We start from the raw sequence: 18577 nt of genomic DNA, 5'->3' as shown, positions 1-18577 counted from the left end.
TTCATGTGTGAGTGTTAGGTGTCCAGGTGCCGACCGGTGCCTCGACGGAGTTGGAATGATTTAGGAGTTTGATGTTTAGATTAGTAGTAGTTTAGTGAGGAGTAGCTGATGATTATTTTTATTTATACTGTGACTACATGGAATTGTAAACTGTTATATATATTTGAAGAGAATGATTAAATGATTATATATTTTATATACTGTCGTGGTTGTACTAAGCCAAAATTACTACCAAATAAAAGTATAAATACGGACACGTTACAAATGGTGGCAGCGCTGGGATCGCTCATCCCAGTAAAATTAATGAGGAATGATTTATTTCAAATGTGATCATTTTGATTGTAATGGAAGATTCGAATAGAGATGGAACAAATTATGAGAATTATCCAATGGATTTTATTTGTGTGAATCAATACAATGATCATCAAATTGCTCCTACATATTATAGAAATACTCAGCCTCGGATATTTTCTCCTTCTGGTCAACAGAGGATGTATCGTCCAGGTACAGAGGTTTATAGTTATCAAGAACCAGTATCAGTTCCGACACCGGCAGCGTCGGAGCCATTGACACCATCTGGAGCTTTTAATCCTCGAGAATCTTACTTACATCCGAGTATGACATGTACACCTATTCCTGAACATTGTGTTGCAGAAGGTAGTAATAATGAGATAAGTTTCCGAAACAACAGGAATTCTGTTAAACGGAGGGGATTTTTCGTAAAATGGATTATCTCTATAGCCATAGTGACAAGTGTGATTGGAATAATTTTAACAATGAATCCATAACATGACGTGGTATGCTGGTTGCGGGAAAACTACATAGTGATTCCAACTACTGTTTTTATTCTGTTTATGTGTACAGTGATTTTCAAAATGTTTGAGGAAATTCAATCGCAACAGGCTAGCATAAGAGATCAGGAAGGTCGACCATTAAACGACACAAGGGATTGTATTTATCCTAGGACTACACCAAAGGTTAGACGGAAATTGACATTCCAGCCAGAAATACCAAATGGAACAATATTGCCAACTGGTGATGATAACAATCGATCGAGTTATAGATCTGAAACCCAAGCAAAGCGAACATTCAGTGGTACAGGGAAAGACATTTGGGCAGATTTCTTACGTTATTTTGAAAATATTGCTATATTAAATGGATGGAATAATGATAGAAAACGGCTAGTTTTCATGACAACGCTAAGAGGCCAAGCAGAGACATTTATGCATGGACTTTCTAGTGAGATTCAAACAAATTGGGATCGTTTAATTGAAAGCATGGAATTAGGATTTGGACATTCAAATATGAAAGAAAGTTATCTCGCTGAAGCAAGGCTAAGAAGAAGAACGCCAGTGGAATCGTTCAGAGATTTAGGACAAGCAATAGAAGATTTATATAGACGTGCATATCCGTCTAACTCAGAAGTTGTGCAGGAAAATAGCATTCGGACATTTCTTGATGCTGGTGGAGAATCTGAAGATTTCAGGATGGCAATTCGACGTACAAAACCTAAGACATTTCAGGAAGCAGTGACGAGTGCTATGCAAGAAGAATGCATACGCATAAACGAACGAAAATCTAGTAAGTTGGTTCGTAGAAATGTTTATGAAGTTGAAGAAGAAAGAAAAATACGTGGCGATGATAAATTTACCAAAAACTTGAAAAGAAATCAGAACTCTAGTATTCATGGACGACAAAGACGTACATATTATCCTTGCAATTACTGTGGAAAAACAAATCATACAGTGGATAAATGTTGGAAAAAAGGAAAATGATACTAGTATTCAGAAGACAAAGTCGATGCAGTCCAACAACACCGTTCGACTGAGTCAGGGTACCGACCAACAGTTTAACAGGGATCAGTCGGAGCAGTAGGTCATGCTCTGACCGGCGGTTTCAAAAGGCCTAGCAAAAGTGAATCAGAAAGTATTCTTGGTAGTTCAAAGATGTCAATAAGCACTAACTTGTGTTGAGGACATTGATGGTAGTTACATGGATCACTTGAAACAGTTGAACAGTTCGTCTGTACAACAAAAAGTAGACCAGAAAGTAACTCCTGAATGTTTTCATTCACAGGTAGATCAAAGTGATAATACATCTTATTTTCAAGAGGGGAATTATAATGTGAAAACATTAATGTCTACAGAATTTGAATTTCTACAGGACAATGGAAAAGATGAATCGGACATTGGGTCGAATGATGTGGCATTCTTAACAAGGGTGAATGGAAAACCTGGTATGGTTGTTGACGGTCAACTGGAAGGATCTCCAATCTCATGGAAAATAGATACCGGGGCTGGAAGGACCTTTATAACAGAAGAAAGCTACCGAAACATTCTGCCTGATAACAGACCTTTGCTTCGTCAAATGGAAACAAAATTCGAAACCGCAAATGGAAGTTGTTTAAATGTGTTGGGTACTGCAGTTATGACATTGTCTTTGACGAATTTTGTGTAGATTTTACTATAATTGTTGGAGGAGTTAAATCAAATTTGTTAGGATAAGACTTTATAAAGTGTTTTCGTTGTCATTGGGATTCGAATACTTCTTCTTTGGAAATAAATGGAAAGAATATACCATTTCCGAAAAACGGTGTCGATAATCGATCAAGTAGAGTGATTGCTTTAGAGACTATTATGGTACCTGCTAAACATGAAGACTTTGTAAAATCAGGATTAACAAGAAAGGTAGGAGATACTTCATTGAATATCTTTGGTGTATTGTCTCCTGAGAGAAGTTTTATGAAAAACAATGGATTGGCGCTTATAAGCAAGAGTTCTTGTGAATGCATCTCATGGATTAATTTATGCCAGATTATTTAATGCAACCAGTACAGATATTATTTTGTACAAGGGAACGCATATGGCTTTGTTTGTTCCAGTTATGAAGATCGGTGAAAATATTGAAGTAGAGTTTGATAATGTAGACGTTTGTCACATTGATGAGAGAAAATATAAGACTGATGAAATATTGCCTCAATATATGGATAAGATGTTTCTAGATGGGAAAAAGCTTTTAACCCAAGAACAGTCGGATCAATTTAAGAAGGCGTTAATGCAATACAAAGATGTATTTGCAAATCCTGATGGAAAACCTGGAAAAACTTTGTTCGGAATGCATTCTATTAAATTACATGATGAAACACCAAGTAAAGAACCCCCAAGAAGAGTATAATTGTTTAAAAGACAAATCTTAGCTGATGAAGTAGAGAATTTAAAGAAGAAAGGTATCATAAAGAAATCATGTAGTCCATGGTCGGCTCCCATTGTCTTGGTACAGAAGAAAGACTCATCATGGAGACTATGTGTGGATTACAGGAAAATAAATGAAAAGACCATAAAAGATGCGTATCCGATACCGAGAATTGAGGATAACTTAGATGCCTTAAGTGGATATCAGTGGTTCACCTCATTGGACTTAGATATGGCTTACCATCAAATACCAATGAGACCCAGTGACAAAGAAAAGACGTGCTTTTTCAACTCCAAACGGCGGACTTTATCAGTACGTTTCAATGCCCTTCGGACTATGCAATGCGGCATCAACGTTTCAGAGAATCATTGAAGCAGCAATTAGTGGACTACAATGGCATATTGTGGTGCTATATCTAGATGATATTATTGTTTATGGAAAATCTTATAAAGAACACCTTTCCAACCTATGCAAAATCATGAACAGACTTAAAATAGCTGGACTAAAACTTAAACCGAAGAAATGTGCATTCTTTCGACACGAAGTACAATATTTAGGACATATAGTTTCAAGAGAAGGTATACAAACAGATCCAAATAAAGTAGAATCCGTTTCAAAAATGGCGCCTCCACAAAACATGAAAGAACTTCGATCATTCTTGGGTTTAGTTTTGTATTATAGAAAATTCATCAAAAACTTTTCTTTAATAGCTAAAAGCCTTTTTGAACTTACGAAATCAAATATTAAGTGGAATTGGACAGAGGAATGTAGTACAGCCTGGGAAATTTTAAAGAACAAATTAATTTCTTCGCCCATCTTAGCTTAGCCTAGTGTTGATGGAGGTGAATTCATATTAGATTGCAATGCAAGTCAATACAGTATTGGAGCTGTTCTATCTCAGATGCAGAATGGTCAGGAGAAGGTAATTGCTTACTGAAGTAGGACGATGCAAAAGCCAGAAGTTAATTATTGTGTGACTAGAAAAGAACTTTTAGCCGTAGTTTACTTTGTAAAATATTTTAAACATTATCTGTTGGGACGTAAATTTACTCTCAGAACAGATCACGGTTCCTTAACTTGGCTGTTTAAGTTCAAAGAGCCAGATGGACAAATTAGCCGATGGCTGGAACAACTTAGTTTGTATGAGTTCAAGATAATCCAGGGAAAACATCATGGTAATGCTGATGTGCTATCAAGAATAAAGATATTGGATGAGGAATATTGTGTCCAATGTAAACTACCTTGGAATTATAAGTTTAACGAAAATGAAGGCGCAAATCCTGTGTTTGAGAAAAACGTTGAAGAAAATTCAATTGAGACAATTGTTAATGCAATAAATGATACAAGTACTGTTAATGCGAATGATACACCAAAACAACGAGGAAAGCATCCCAATGTTCCTAAACTTGCAAAACAACGAGAGCAGCCATCTATTGACGTAACACCAACATCGGTATTTACAATGCAACAAGAAGATAAAGACTTGAGTGAAATTGTAACATTAAAACTGAACAAAGCGGAAAAGCCAACTTTAGAATCATTCGTGAATAAGAGTCAGTGTTTTAAACTCTGGATACAGAAATGGGAATTGCTACAAATAAAAGACAAAATGTTATGTTATTATTGGGAAGACAGTGAAAAGAACAAAAGGTGGAGAATATGTACTCCGAAAGTTTTACAAAAGTATGTGTTATGGCATATTCATGACTCTCCAATAGGAGGACATCAAGGAATAACACGTTCATGTAAACATGCCAAACTTTGCCCATTCTATTGGCCAATAAAATGCTCCGCAGGGCGCAGCTTGATACGACCGCAGAGGTCGAACCCTGAACAGTTGGGGCAAGTATGGACACAACATTCAAGCTTGATACAGCTCTGAATTTGGATTGTGATTAAATATTTGACACAGCATAGGTTTCTGACACAGAATGAATGTGGTCTAAGAACTTAAAAATTTTAAATTGGATATTCACCTATTATGGTCCAATATCCAAAATCTAAATACATGGTTAGATTCAGCATATCAAAGAACCCCAAGAATTCAATTTTTGATGAAATCAAACAAAGTTTAATTTTGGACCCCGATTTGGACCAACTTGAAAACTGGGCCCATAATCAAAAATCTAAATACATGTTTAGATTCAGCATATCAAAGAACCCTAAAAATTCAATTTTTGTTAAAATCAAACTAAGTTTAATTTTGGACCCTTTGGACCTTAATGTAGACCAATTTGAAAACGGAACCAAAAATTAAGAATCTAAATACACGGTTAGATTCGGCATATCAAAGAACCCCAATAATTCAATTTGTGATGAAATCAAACAAAGTTAAATTTTGGACCCTTTTGACCTCAATGTGGACAAAGTTGATAACAGGGCCCAAAAATCAAAAATCTAAATACATGGTTAGATTCAGCATATCAAAGAACCCCATATATTCAATTTTTGTTGAAATCAAACAAAGTTTAATTTTGGACCCCGATTTGGACCAACTTGAAAACTGGGCCCATAATCAAAAATCTAAATACATGTTTAGATTCAGCATATCAAAGAACCCTAAAAATTCAATTTTTGTTAAAATCAAACTAAGTTTAATTTTGGACCCTTTGGACCTTAATGTAGACCAATTTGAAAACGGAACCAAAAATTAAGAATCTAAATACACGGTTAGATTCAGCAAATCAAAGAACCCCAATAATTCAATTTTTGATGAAATCAAACAAAGTTAAATTTTGGACCCTTTGGACCTCAATGTGGACCAATTTAAAAAGGGGGCCCAAAATCCAAAAACTTAATACACGGTTAGATTCAGCATATTAAAGAACCCCAAGAATTCAAGAATAAAACCCCATTGAAATTGATCAAGAAATAAGCAATTTATACGAAGTATCTTCTTTTGCACAATACTGTGCAATTGAATATTTCTTGCTATTGCGCAATACTGTGCAATTGACAATTTCTTGCTATTGCGCAATATTGTGCTATTGGATATTTCTTGCTATTGCGCAATACTGTGCAATTGAAGATTTCTTGCTATTGCGCAATACTGTGCAATTGAAGATTTCTTGCTATTGTGCAATACTGTGCAATTGAAAATTTCTTGCTATTGCACAATACTTAATAATTTACACATCCTGTTTGGTGTGTATCTCCTACCATATCATTATTATTTGCTCTTAAATATTAATCAGAAATAACCAACTTAAAATGGAAAATTTTAAAAGAAAAAAAAAAGGAAAAAAATAAAAAAAAATAAAAAAAAATAATCCCCCCCCAAATTTTTTGAACCCCCTTATGATTCATCACCCCCAAACTCAATCCCAGCCTTCCCTTTGTGGTATGGTACCTTGCAGTACAATTTCAGAGAGATCCATACACTTGAACACAAGTTATTGTCTGGAAACTAGAAAAATGCTTATTTTTGGCCCCTTTTTGGCCCCCAATTCCTAAACGTTTCGGGCAATTACCCCCAAACTCAATTCCAGCTTTCCCTTTGTGATATGGAACCTTGTAGTACAATTTCAGAAATATCCAAACACTTACACACAAGTTATTGTCATGAAACTAGAAAAATGCTTGTTTTTTGCCCCTTTTTTGGCCCCTAATTCCTAAAATTTTGAGGCAATTACCCCCAAAATCAATTACAGCCTTTCCTTTGTGATATGGAACCTTGTGGTACAATGTCAGAGAGATCCATACACTTACACACAAGTTATTGTCTGGAAGTTACAAAAATGCTTATTTTTGGCCCCTAATTCCTTAACTGTTGGTACCATAACCCCCAAAATCAATCCCAACCTTCCTTTCGTGGTATTGAACCTTATGGTAAAATTTCATGGAGATCCATTCACTTAAACTAAAGTTAGAGTGCGAAAACCAATGTGTCTTCGGACGACGCTGGACGACGCCAGACGACGACGACGACGCCGGACGATGACGACGACGACGCCAACGTCATACCAATATACGACCAAAAAATTTTTAATTTTTGCGGTCGTATAAAAATGAATCAACATGTAAAAGATTATGTACATACGTGTGACATTTGCGAAGAGAAGAAGCAACAACCACGTTCAAAACGCCATAAGATGAAATCATACATAATGGGAGCAAGATTTGAAAGAATAGCAAGTGATATCGCAGGACCATTCCCTTTGACAGACAGAGAAAATGCGTACATTTTAGTAATAGAAGATTATTTCACAAAATTTACCGAGGTATATCCAATTAGGGACATGGAAGCTGAAACAGTTGCGAACGTTCTGCTTAAAGGGTGGATAAAAATATATGGGTGTCCGATAGAACTGCACACTGATCAAGGGACTCAGTACGAGAGTAAACTTTTTCAAGGAATATGTAAACTTTTGGGTATATCTAAAACAAGGACGACTGTTGGTCATCCTAGATCGGACAGAATGGTAGAAAGAAGTAATAGAACAGTAAAAGAAATGTTATCGAAATACATTAATAAACATCAAAAAGACTGGGATTTGTACATAGATTTTATGGTTATGGCATATAACGCGACTCCACATGACAGTACAAACATAACACCTTACAAAATGGTTTTTGGGGACTAAATGAGAATGCCTTTAGACATCGTATCAGGAATTACAAATGAAGAGGATGAAGTGAATTATGACAAAAATGAACATTATTATGTTGTGAGGATGAGAGATGAATTAGAGAACGCGCATGAAATAGCTAGACGCAACTTAGCTAAAGCATCGCTAAGACAAAAAGAGTATTATGATAGAAATATCAAAGAAATTAACTATTCAGTGGGAGATTTAGTTAGACGGAGGCAGCCTCAATTTATTAAAGGTGCAAAACGGAAATTACAAAGAAATTGGACAGGACCTTGGGTTATTGCAGAGAAGTTAACCGATGTTCTGTTTAGAATTAAACACTCAAAGAACTCACCTGCTATTATAATTCATGCGGATAATTTAAAACCCTATCGAGGAGAAACTTCAGTTCCTTGGTATAAACCTAAAACAACTGTATTAGATGCCCCACTTCCATATCTAAACTATTTTTCGGATGATGACAGAAACGACAAAACATTGCATAAATAAAGTACCAGAAATACCGAAAAACACCGACGAAGTACCGTCCGAGAATGAATGTAAAAGAAACACATTAAAACAACAAGATAAATATAGAAATAGGGTAGAACCGACGGATGCCACTTCAGACGGTAGTGCAGAACCGACCAGTAGTTCTGAATCGACAGGTAGCTCCTGTCTCCGTCCGGTAGTGTCAAAGGATCCGCCAAATTACATTCGCACACGCATTGGTAGAACAATCAGACCACCGTCACGATATAGACTGGATAACACCTACAATTAAGGATAATGGATACAATACAATGTGAAATTTGTTTTAAATGGTTGAAAAATAAGTAGAACTTAAACAGGCATAAAAGGGAAATTCATGGACATATTAGAAAACTGTGGAATTGTACCGTTGAGTCGTGTCCACAAATGTTTAGTAGAAGATCCCACATTAAAAAAACATTTAAAGATGAAACATGGAATAAAGACGGAGGTGCATACAGAAATCCCAGTTGCAAAGGGTGATGCTGAGAAAGATATTGAGAAGAATAACACTGGAAATATTTATATAACTGTTAAAAACAATCAATATTCAGACATCAGTGAAGGTGAATTTGACAATTCTGTAACACTGGAACATATTCAAAATACAGAACAGGACGCCGACCATACAAAAGGATTACCGAATATAGATGATTTTATGGATTATTTAGACACTGAAGACATTCTGGATATGAATAACAATTCAGTAATTGTAGACAACATAACAAAACAATAACATTGGAAATTAAAAAGAAAACAACGACACTTGCTGATGGCACAGTAGAAGTAACAAGGGATAGTTTAATTGCATATTCTGTGAATGAAATAAATGTTACAGACATTGTTGAAAAAGTTACATCGGAAGTAAATGTGACTATTTACACAATAAACGTGAGGCTAAGTGCCAGGACATTTAGACTTATTTATAGCCGATATTGTTTCATCTATATTTAGAATTTACCTGACAGTGTGTTTATGGTCGATGGGTTAATTAACTATATATAGTAACAATTCAAAATGGGAATTTCAAGTGCAAGCCAGGGGGAATTGTGGTGATTTTTATTAGTTTATTTTATTGTATTTAGTAGTTTTATTCATGTGTGAGTGTTAGGTGTCCAGGTGCCGACCGGTGCCTCGACGGAGTTGGAATGGATACCAACAGGAACCGTCGGGGAACCGACACAGAACCGATAAGGCACCGTTGGCCACTTCGTATATAAGAGAGTTTGAAAGTGTGAGAGTTTAGTTTTAGTTGAAGTTGAATTTGATGTTTAGATTAGTAGTAGTTTAGTGAGGAGTAGCTGATGATTATTTTTATTTATACTGTGACTACATGGAATTGTAAACTGTTATATATATTTGAAGAGAATGATTAAATGATTATATTTTATATACTGTCTTGGTTGTACTAAGCCAAAATTACTACCAAATAAAAGTATAAATAAGGACATGTTACATTACCTTTATATGGTATGGTCCAAGTACAACCCATCCACAAAACATGAAACCTACATACAACATCAGAGCTCCAACCAAAAATCTGATCATATTTGGGCATGCTTTCTTTAAAACCATACTGAGAATCTAAAAAGAATTAAATAAAAATATAATGAATGTAACAATATATAAATGTGTTAACCATAATATGTAACTAAAAACAACCAAATTCCTAAACACACAAATCTATCTTATTTCCTTATATCATTACACATAGTTATGCTCATTCTGTTAAGCCCTTCATGTTTTAAAAATCCTGGGTTTCTGACTGACCCATACCTACTGATAACTTACATCAAACATTTTGAAGAATCCTAGATACCTGACTGTCCCATATCTATTAATAACTTACATTAAATGTTTTGAAGAATCCCAAATATCTAAGGACTCCTAACCATACCAGTATACTACCAGTTCCCAGAAACAAGCTACAGTTGTCATAGTTCTCTGAGGTACTCTGAGCATTCTGAAGATAAATAAACATTCAATAAAAAATTTGTCAAAATTAAGTCTGTCACATGTTGGTTTTTAAACCAATGTGGATTATACTTCATGAATGTTTGTTTTATGAAAGTTCTACAAAACAACTGTGTACATTATAACTTTAAATTGTGAGAACTGAATCTGTAAAACAAGAACATGTGACCTAAGGAAACCATACCCTGCCCGCGATATCACATTGTCATTTCCATCTTATGTGAACTACAAAAATTGGGTTAAAACCTAAATTTGGAATTTATTTTAAAAAGTTCACATCATATTGAACATATCATTGGCAGAGCACAAATTCTTTTACATATATATACAGTGAACTCTTTAAAATTCTTTGATTAATCTATTCCTAAAAGGCTAGCGTACTTTCAATGTAAAAACATGCAATGCTGAAAAAAAATTTCCAAACCCAATGCAAAACATGATTTCAAATGATGAACAATAAAGGTGTTAACAATACTTTGTGATGACTTAAGTTTTCATTTAGTTGAAATAAGAGACGAAACATTCTGTACCTGTATCCCCACTGTCATTCCTATGCCAAATAAAATAATATGTGTGTTTCCTATTACATCTTTGAAAAAATAGGGTAGGTAGGTAGGTAATTTTTTTTATTTTACAATTTTTTTTTTTACATTGAGTCTACGGGAGAGAAATTCTGACTTTAACAGTGCTTGTTGAATAAATTGCTTTGCCGAGCACAGCTGTATACCACAGCAGAGGTCCAACCCTGAACAGTTTGGGCAAAAATGGACACAATATTTGTGCTTGATACAGGTCTGAATTTGGAATGTAATTAAATATTTGACTCATAATAGGTTTCTGACACAGAATAACTGTGTTCAAAGAACTTAGAATTGGTTATATGATTTGAATTTATATTCAATTTTATGCTTTTGTGCAATACACTATGCCTTTGTGAATTGACCCCACCCCCCCCCCCCCCCCCAAAAAAAAAATAAATAAAAATTGACCCCCTGTTTTTTTTGCTTTTGAGCAATGCACTATACTGTTGCATATTGACCCCCCCCCCCCCCCCAAAAAAAAAAAAAAAAAACAGAATGCCACACACCCCCCCCCTCCCCCTTTTTTTTTGCAAAAAAATAAATATTTGAAGAATTTTTGTTTAATTTCTGAAATCTTAAATGATATGGTCATAATCTCAATTCAAATTTCCAATGCAGTTTGCAAACATAATTACCCATCTAAATACATCATAAAAGTCTTAAAATAGATAATTTAAAAGAAAGCAGTGTAAGGGAGGTAATCCAACATTGTACAACATTGTTCAATTTTGTGTTTGAATTACCACCCTAACACTGCTTTTTAATTGTCCATTATCCAGGATACCCTTGTTTTTCCCCCTTTTTTGCCCCTAATTCCTAAATGGTTTGAGCCATAACCCCTTCCCCCACCCCCCAAGCCAATCCTAACCATCCCTTTGTGGTATGGAAACTTGTGGTATAATTTCAGAGAGATCAATACACCGTTCCATAAGTTATCGTCTAGAAACTAGAAAAAAATGCTTATTTGGGCCCTTTTTTTGGCCCCAAATTTTTAAACTGCTAGGACCATGACCCCCAAAATCAATCCCAACCTTCCTTTTGTGGTTATAAACCTTGTGTTTAAATTTCATAGATTTCTATTTACTTATACTAAAGTTATTGTGCAAAAACCAAATGTCTCTGGACGATGACGACGACGTGATACCAATATACAATGGCAAAATGTTTTGCGGTCGTATAAAAATGACAAAAAAAAACCTTTACTGTAGGCTATACCTAAGCTTAAAATATATGGTAGGTAGGGAAATAGGAAACATACATATTTTTTTATTTGGCCCTAAATCAATTTTACTATAGAAGAAAAATAGATGTAGAGTATACCTAAATGAGACAGCAACCACAGTGTTCCAGCTAGGATTTCAAAAGGGCAGGGTGCCAATACTGAAAAAGGGCATTTAACGTGTGATATGATTATATGAAAAGGGCATGTTTTAATAAAGATATTAATCAAACATTGTCTTTATTCATTGAATCAATGGTTATATATATATACAAGTACAACATGATTAGCCCAGATAAAACTCAGTCTGTCTCCTTTTTATGCTGAAAAGACTTGTCAACCACCTTGTCACACAAGTTTTCAAGGCATTGCTTGTCACAGTTTAGCTTTATATGCAGTATGTTTTGCAGGGTTTCCTGCTTTATTCTGTTTCTATGGTCATACAAGTTATACCTAGGAAAGACCCTTTCTGTCTCTGCTGTGCTTAATGGTAATACAGCAGCTGTGCTCAGTAAATGCACAATGTTAGGATCTAGTGAACAGTGAAAATTTGTATTAAAAATAAAGAATACAGAAAAAGATGACCAAGGCACCCTACCCACCCTGCTACAAACACCCTCTTTAACTTTTCCCATAATTCAAAAGACCTAAACATATAAATTATAAAGCCAGAAGTATGTAGACATATCTTAGAATATCTTAAGTAGGTAACTCAATGCTAGGAAAAAAATCAAAATGAGTTATCTTTCTTTATTCGGGTGTGCTCCTTCTTTGGAGGATTATAAACAGTACATAGAAGAAGTAAATACAATTAACAATGGCGGCCGGTTTTGTTATTTTCGTATCAAAAGTGAGGGCAGGCAAAGACTTATACGTCTGAATTTGCTAAAAAAATTTACGGAAAACAAGTAAAACGATGTTTTTAACAAGTTGATTATGGTTTTCGTCTTTCTGTCAATTACATTTTCTCCATGAAACTACAGTAAACATCGCAAATTGTGTAGTCGTATAAACATTTCTTCATGCTTACTGACCGATTCTATTTGAATGAATTAATGTTGATGCTCATTAATGACCCATCCGATAAACGGATTACCTGTAACAACAGATTATGACACCTATTGTAACCGTTGATTAGCTTGGGGTCTTAAACAAAATCATAAACTTGCCGCAAGGTAAAATTTCGTAATGGCGGATCATAACATTTATAAAGAACAAAATAAAATACAATCGATCTTCAAAAAGGCAGGGCGCCCTGGAAACTGCAAAAAAGGCACAGGGCAGCACTCGGGAAAGGGCGGGCGGACTGCCCTGTGAAAACGGCCTATCTGGAACACTGAACCAATACACCCATCATGATAATCATTATAAAAATATTTTTCTTTTTTTTAAATACCAGTTATATTTTCATCTCTTATTTGACTTACAAGCCAAATGAAAAGGTTCATCAACAAAGGCATTGTTAACACTAAATACTATACATAAACAGATCCTTATAATGGCAATAATCCAGATTGTTGGCAATTATTCCATATTTATTTTGTTATATCAAATCATGCCTTTTTTTTATAAAAGCCCACAGGTACTTGTTTAGCATTTCTACCTTACTTTTAAATTTCATGCTTTATCTACTTACCAATAACTTGAATAAAAATAAACAGAAAGCAAGAATTAGTTGCTTTTGCAATCTATCACTGACCGAATTACTTTAATGCATCTTTATGTAGAAGAATATTTCACAGTTTGTTTCTTACTCTATTCATTGATCCAATTTTTTATTTTCCTTTTTTGAATACTCTATTAAAACCAACTAATGTTAGCAAGTGATTTTATTTTCATGACTTTCCCCAGTTGAAAAATAATGAATAGAAATTGTCCAGAATATGATAATTTGGATCTTCCCTTATTCAATTCCACCAAGAACATTTTAAAATCATGAAATCAGATCACTGTGAAGTGGCATTAAAATTACAAAGATCATATCTTAGGTGTACAAAGTTTAAAGTTGATTGGACTTCAACTTCCTTGATCAAAAATTTAAACCTGAAGCATGACAGACTGACGGACGAACAGATGAACAGATGCACGGACGCACATACCGAAAAACATAATGCCCCTAAGTGGGACATAAAAAAAGAGAAAATATAGAATATAGTACAATGGTTTCTTCCAATATCAGAGCAATCAAAACCTTTATTGTTGGCTCATTAACATCAATACTGAAGGAGATAACACTTCATTTACCAAAACAAAGGTTTCAAGCGCAGGCTAAATTTGTGTGCTTTTGCTTCTGATAATTGACAACTAGCAATTCAAAATAAGTCTATGATGAGTGAACAACTGTGAACAGTGTTTTGAGGAGAATGTGCTAAGCACATGATGAGGCAGTTGAATTGCAAGCAATTAAGTCAATCTATAAAGGTCCTATTTGGCCTGGAATATTAATTCAGTCCATTGTTTTAAGTTCAAAATTGTTCAAGTTGATGAGCAGACACATAAATAAGAGAAATACTGCTTGTGTAGAGATTTTCTTTTAAAGTGTTAACATTTACAATCCGATTGAACCAAAATTAGAGATTTAAGTGAAATTTGACAAAATCATCTGGATTTCAATTTAAGCCTAGAACACATAGAGTGTATGCTTTGACAAACTAAATAATCAAGTCAGATATGTAAAATGTTATAATAAAATATAGTTTAAAAGATCTTGCTTCACAGTGCATGTACTCTTCATTACGTCAAAAAATAATAATCTATGGAGATTGACATGTTTTTATTTCAATTTTTCTAGAAAATCAAAATGTGTGTCATCAAGGAAAGCCCGTTAATATGTAAATTTTCTACCTAGTCATGATTCATTATAATGATGGTCAATAAATCCTAATTTGAAATTTTTGCTGGATAAAGGAGTCATTTTTGGGCCTTATTGAACCTACTGGTTTTCAAAATGGATACCATTACTGAATTTCATGGCTACCGTTGGGGTGGGTGCTGGAGGCAGGAATTTGTCAACTCACCACATCATAATCCTCATCAAATAATTCCTAACCAAAAATAAGGAGCATTTACATAGCTAGTTATGGATGTGAACAAATTGTGACTTAATGTTTCTTTAATGTCCAGTCAAAAATATTTCACTCATACTCATAGCAATGAAGAAATTTTCAAATAAGTTAAAATTGAATTGATATTATAAATTTAAACACTGAAGAATGTCACACAAAGAAATTATTTCCAACATTGAAATTTTTTTTTATGAAAGCATAATATTTCCTACATGATGGCAATACATTATATATATATTCTTTTTTTTTATATCTATAAAACTTCACATTTACAGTCCTTTGTCAAACAAATGTTTAAAATGAAAAAGAGAAATCAAAAGACCTTCAATAAAACTTGACTTTTACCTTATTCTCAATCTGTATCTTGAATGAACTTCCAACAATCGTGAAGATATCATTGAGGACAATGGCAACATACCATAAGTTTAAAAACTCAAATTTATCTGACCGTGATAGTTCTTTACGATAAACTTTTCTGAAGTGTTCTATTGTCTTCTGCAACACAAAACATTTTAAATATAGGCTGATTTCAACACATGATAAAATATAAATCCCCCCCCCCCCCCCCCCCCCCTTTCAATAAAGTGTCCTACCTACCTATTTTAAAATATAGGCTGTTTTTAACATATGATAAAAGATGAAGATAAATTATTTTGAAGAACAACCAAAAAAGAGGATTTGGGGATCCCACCAACAGCTTTATCCCCCCTCCTAAAAAAAAGGCCTTCCTACCTATTTTGAAAATTTATGAAATAAGAATGACATGCATTTTTTTGTTAGGCCTTATTTACTCAACAAGCAAAAAATATAAAACTGCATCAAAGATGGGGGGGTTTTTTATTTTCACTGATGAGCCAAGTTATGGGAATAACAAAATCATCCCCTACTTCACAAAGTAATTACTGTATGCAGTTTAATATTATTATAACCTGATTCTATAACAACAAATAACAAGAACAAACACTGAATTTGTTACCTGTTTGAGTTGATGTCCTCTGTATAGAGACCTCAAACACAGAACTGCAGAGAGAACACTCACACATATAACAAAGATATCATACAGTGTATTCGTAAGTCTCTCCTGCTTCTCTTCATCTGAAAATAGGCAGAAAACATGTGAAGTGTGGAAACACAACAATGTCTTGTCTGAGGAAAACATTGATACATGAAACAGTTAGAAAATAAAGAGAAACACAATCTCTTCCTTCTTTCCTACCTCTGAAAATACACATTGATGTTGTGGACAATTGTGTACACATAGAAAATACACATTGATGTTGTGGACAATTGTGTACACATAGAAAATACACATTGATGTTGTGGACAATTGTGTACACATAGAAAATGATATAAAACCAATATATTGTATTTGTCTCACATAAATTAGTTCTTTTTCTCTAAACAAAACAATGATTCATGCAATATACAATAATATGACATTTCATGATAATATTAAAATACAAACATCTTTTCTCTGTTGTTTTTTTGTTGTTTACTTCATTTATAGACATATATGTAATTTATTCTTATATCAAAATTAACAACAAACAAATCTATGATCATCTTGTCAGTCAGTGTATGGTATGCAGTGATAACGGTATATTCAGAAAATATTCCAGCCATTCATCCATGAGATTGTGATATACAGTACAAATCATTACATATGCAACACCAGATTCCATGTAATTATTTTTATCTCCTTCAGTAATAAATCTTTAAGATTACATGTGATTTCCTTATCATTGTTTCAGAATGACATGTAATTATACGATAAGTTACATGTCAAACAAACTCAGTAGCTACTTTCATATTGCATGTAAACAGATGTTTTTTTTATATCAGTGTCCACTTTTCATATCAGTTTTATGTAAGTAGTTTTCAGATAAAAATAATAATATTACATGTAATCAGATGTTTTATTTATCAGCCTACACTTTTTTTATCAGTTTTATGCAAGTAGTTTTTAGATAAAAAGAATTTAAGTAGATAGGGATGTACCCTATCATAGCAACAGTAAAATTTTTCTGTAATTGCAGTAATCTACTATAATATGAGAAAAAAAAAGTGAATTTACTATAGAAATGAATGTGTTTTTACCTGCATCACCAAGGTGAAAGCAGGACTATTAACCGCTCAACTCCGTTGTAAAGCAGAGGTTTATAGTGATGGGGGAGTTCATCTGCTCGTTCATCCGTTCGGTACAATATGTTTCACTTTGTATCCGCAACTCCTAAACCACTTATCAGAATGAAATGAAACTTTCTCAGATTCTCAATCATATAATACCATTGTGCACCTCCTATTTTGTTTTTGTTCAAAATCATTTTTGGGGTTTCTATTTCAAACACGTGGCCTTTGCCATTGCCTTATAATGGGGGTACCCATTGTGTATCTGCAACTCCTATTATAAACCACTTATTATAATTTAAAGAAACTTTCTCAGATTCCCAATCATATAATGCCATTGTGCACCTCCTATTTTGTTTTTGTTCAAAATCATTTTTGGGGTTTCTATTTCCAAAACATGGACTTTGCCATTGCCTTATAATTGGGGTACCCTTTGTATTTGATCTCCTCCTAAACCAACCACTTATCTCAATTTAATGAAACTTTCCAAGATTCTGAATTATATAATGCCATTGTGCACCTCCTTTTTATACGACCGCAAAAATTAAAATTTTTTTGGTCGTATATTGGTATGACGTTGTCGTCGTCGTCGGCGTCGTCCGAAGACACATTGGTTTTCGCACTCTAACTTTAGTTTAAGTTAATGGATCTCCATGAAATTTTACCATAAGGTTCAATACCACGAAAGGAAGGTTGGGATTGATTTTGGGGGTTATGGTACCAACAGTTAAGGAATTAGGGGCCAAAAAGGGGCCAAAAATAAGCATTTTTGTAACTTCCAGACAATAACTTGTGTGTAAGTGTATGGATCTCTCTGACATTGTACCACAAGGTTCCATATCACATAGGGAAGGCTGTAATTGATTTTGGGGGTAATTGCCTCAAAATTTTAGGAATTAGGGGCCAAAAAAGGGGCAAAAAACAAGCATTTTTCTAGTTTCATGACAATTACTTGTGTGTAAGTGTTTGGATATTTCTTAAATTGTACTACAAGGTTCCATATCACAAAGGGAAAGCTGGAATTGAGTTTGGGGGTAATTGCCCGAAACGTTTAGGAATTGGGGGCCAAAAAGGGACCAAAAATAAGCATTTTTCTAGTTTCCAGACAATAACTTGTGTTCAATTGTATGGATCTCTCTGAAATTGTACTGCAAGATACCATACCACAAAGGGAAGGCTGGGATTGAGTTTGGGGGTGATGAATCATAAGGGGGTTCAAAAAATTTTGGGGGGGGGGTTTTCTTTTTTTTTCTTTTTTTCCTTTTTTTTTTTCTTTTAAAATTTTCCATTATAAGTTGGTTATTTCTGATTTATATT

The 18577-nt window shown here is 34.1% G+C and overlaps 1 protein-coding gene across 1 annotated transcript in view; it reads right to left on the bottom strand.

Annotated features, from left to right (window-relative positions):
- Window positions 1-18577, bottom strand: part of LOC127737427 (mucolipin-3-like) — a 57048-nt gene that overhangs the window by 11448 nt on the left and 27023 nt on the right. The window contains exons 8-11 of the mRNA XM_052248087.1: window positions 16110-16228; window positions 15479-15628; window positions 10144-10257; window positions 9756-9878 (exon numbers count right to left, since the gene is read on the bottom strand). Of these exons, the coding sequence (XP_052104047.1) occupies window positions 9756-9878; window positions 10144-10257; window positions 15479-15628; window positions 16110-16228 (506 nt within the window). The remainder of the gene's footprint in view (window positions 1-9755; window positions 9879-10143; window positions 10258-15478; window positions 15629-16109; window positions 16229-18577) is intronic.

The sequence above is a fragment of the Mytilus californianus genome, unplaced genomic scaffold (genome assembly GCF_021869535.1).
Source record: "Mytilus californianus isolate M0D057914Y unplaced genomic scaffold, xbMytCali1.0.p SCAF_1, whole genome shotgun sequence".
NCBI classification, from domain to species: Eukaryota; Metazoa; Mollusca; class Bivalvia; order Mytilida; family Mytilidae; genus Mytilus; species Mytilus californianus.
This window is presented reverse-complemented; position numbering and strand designations above follow the sequence as displayed.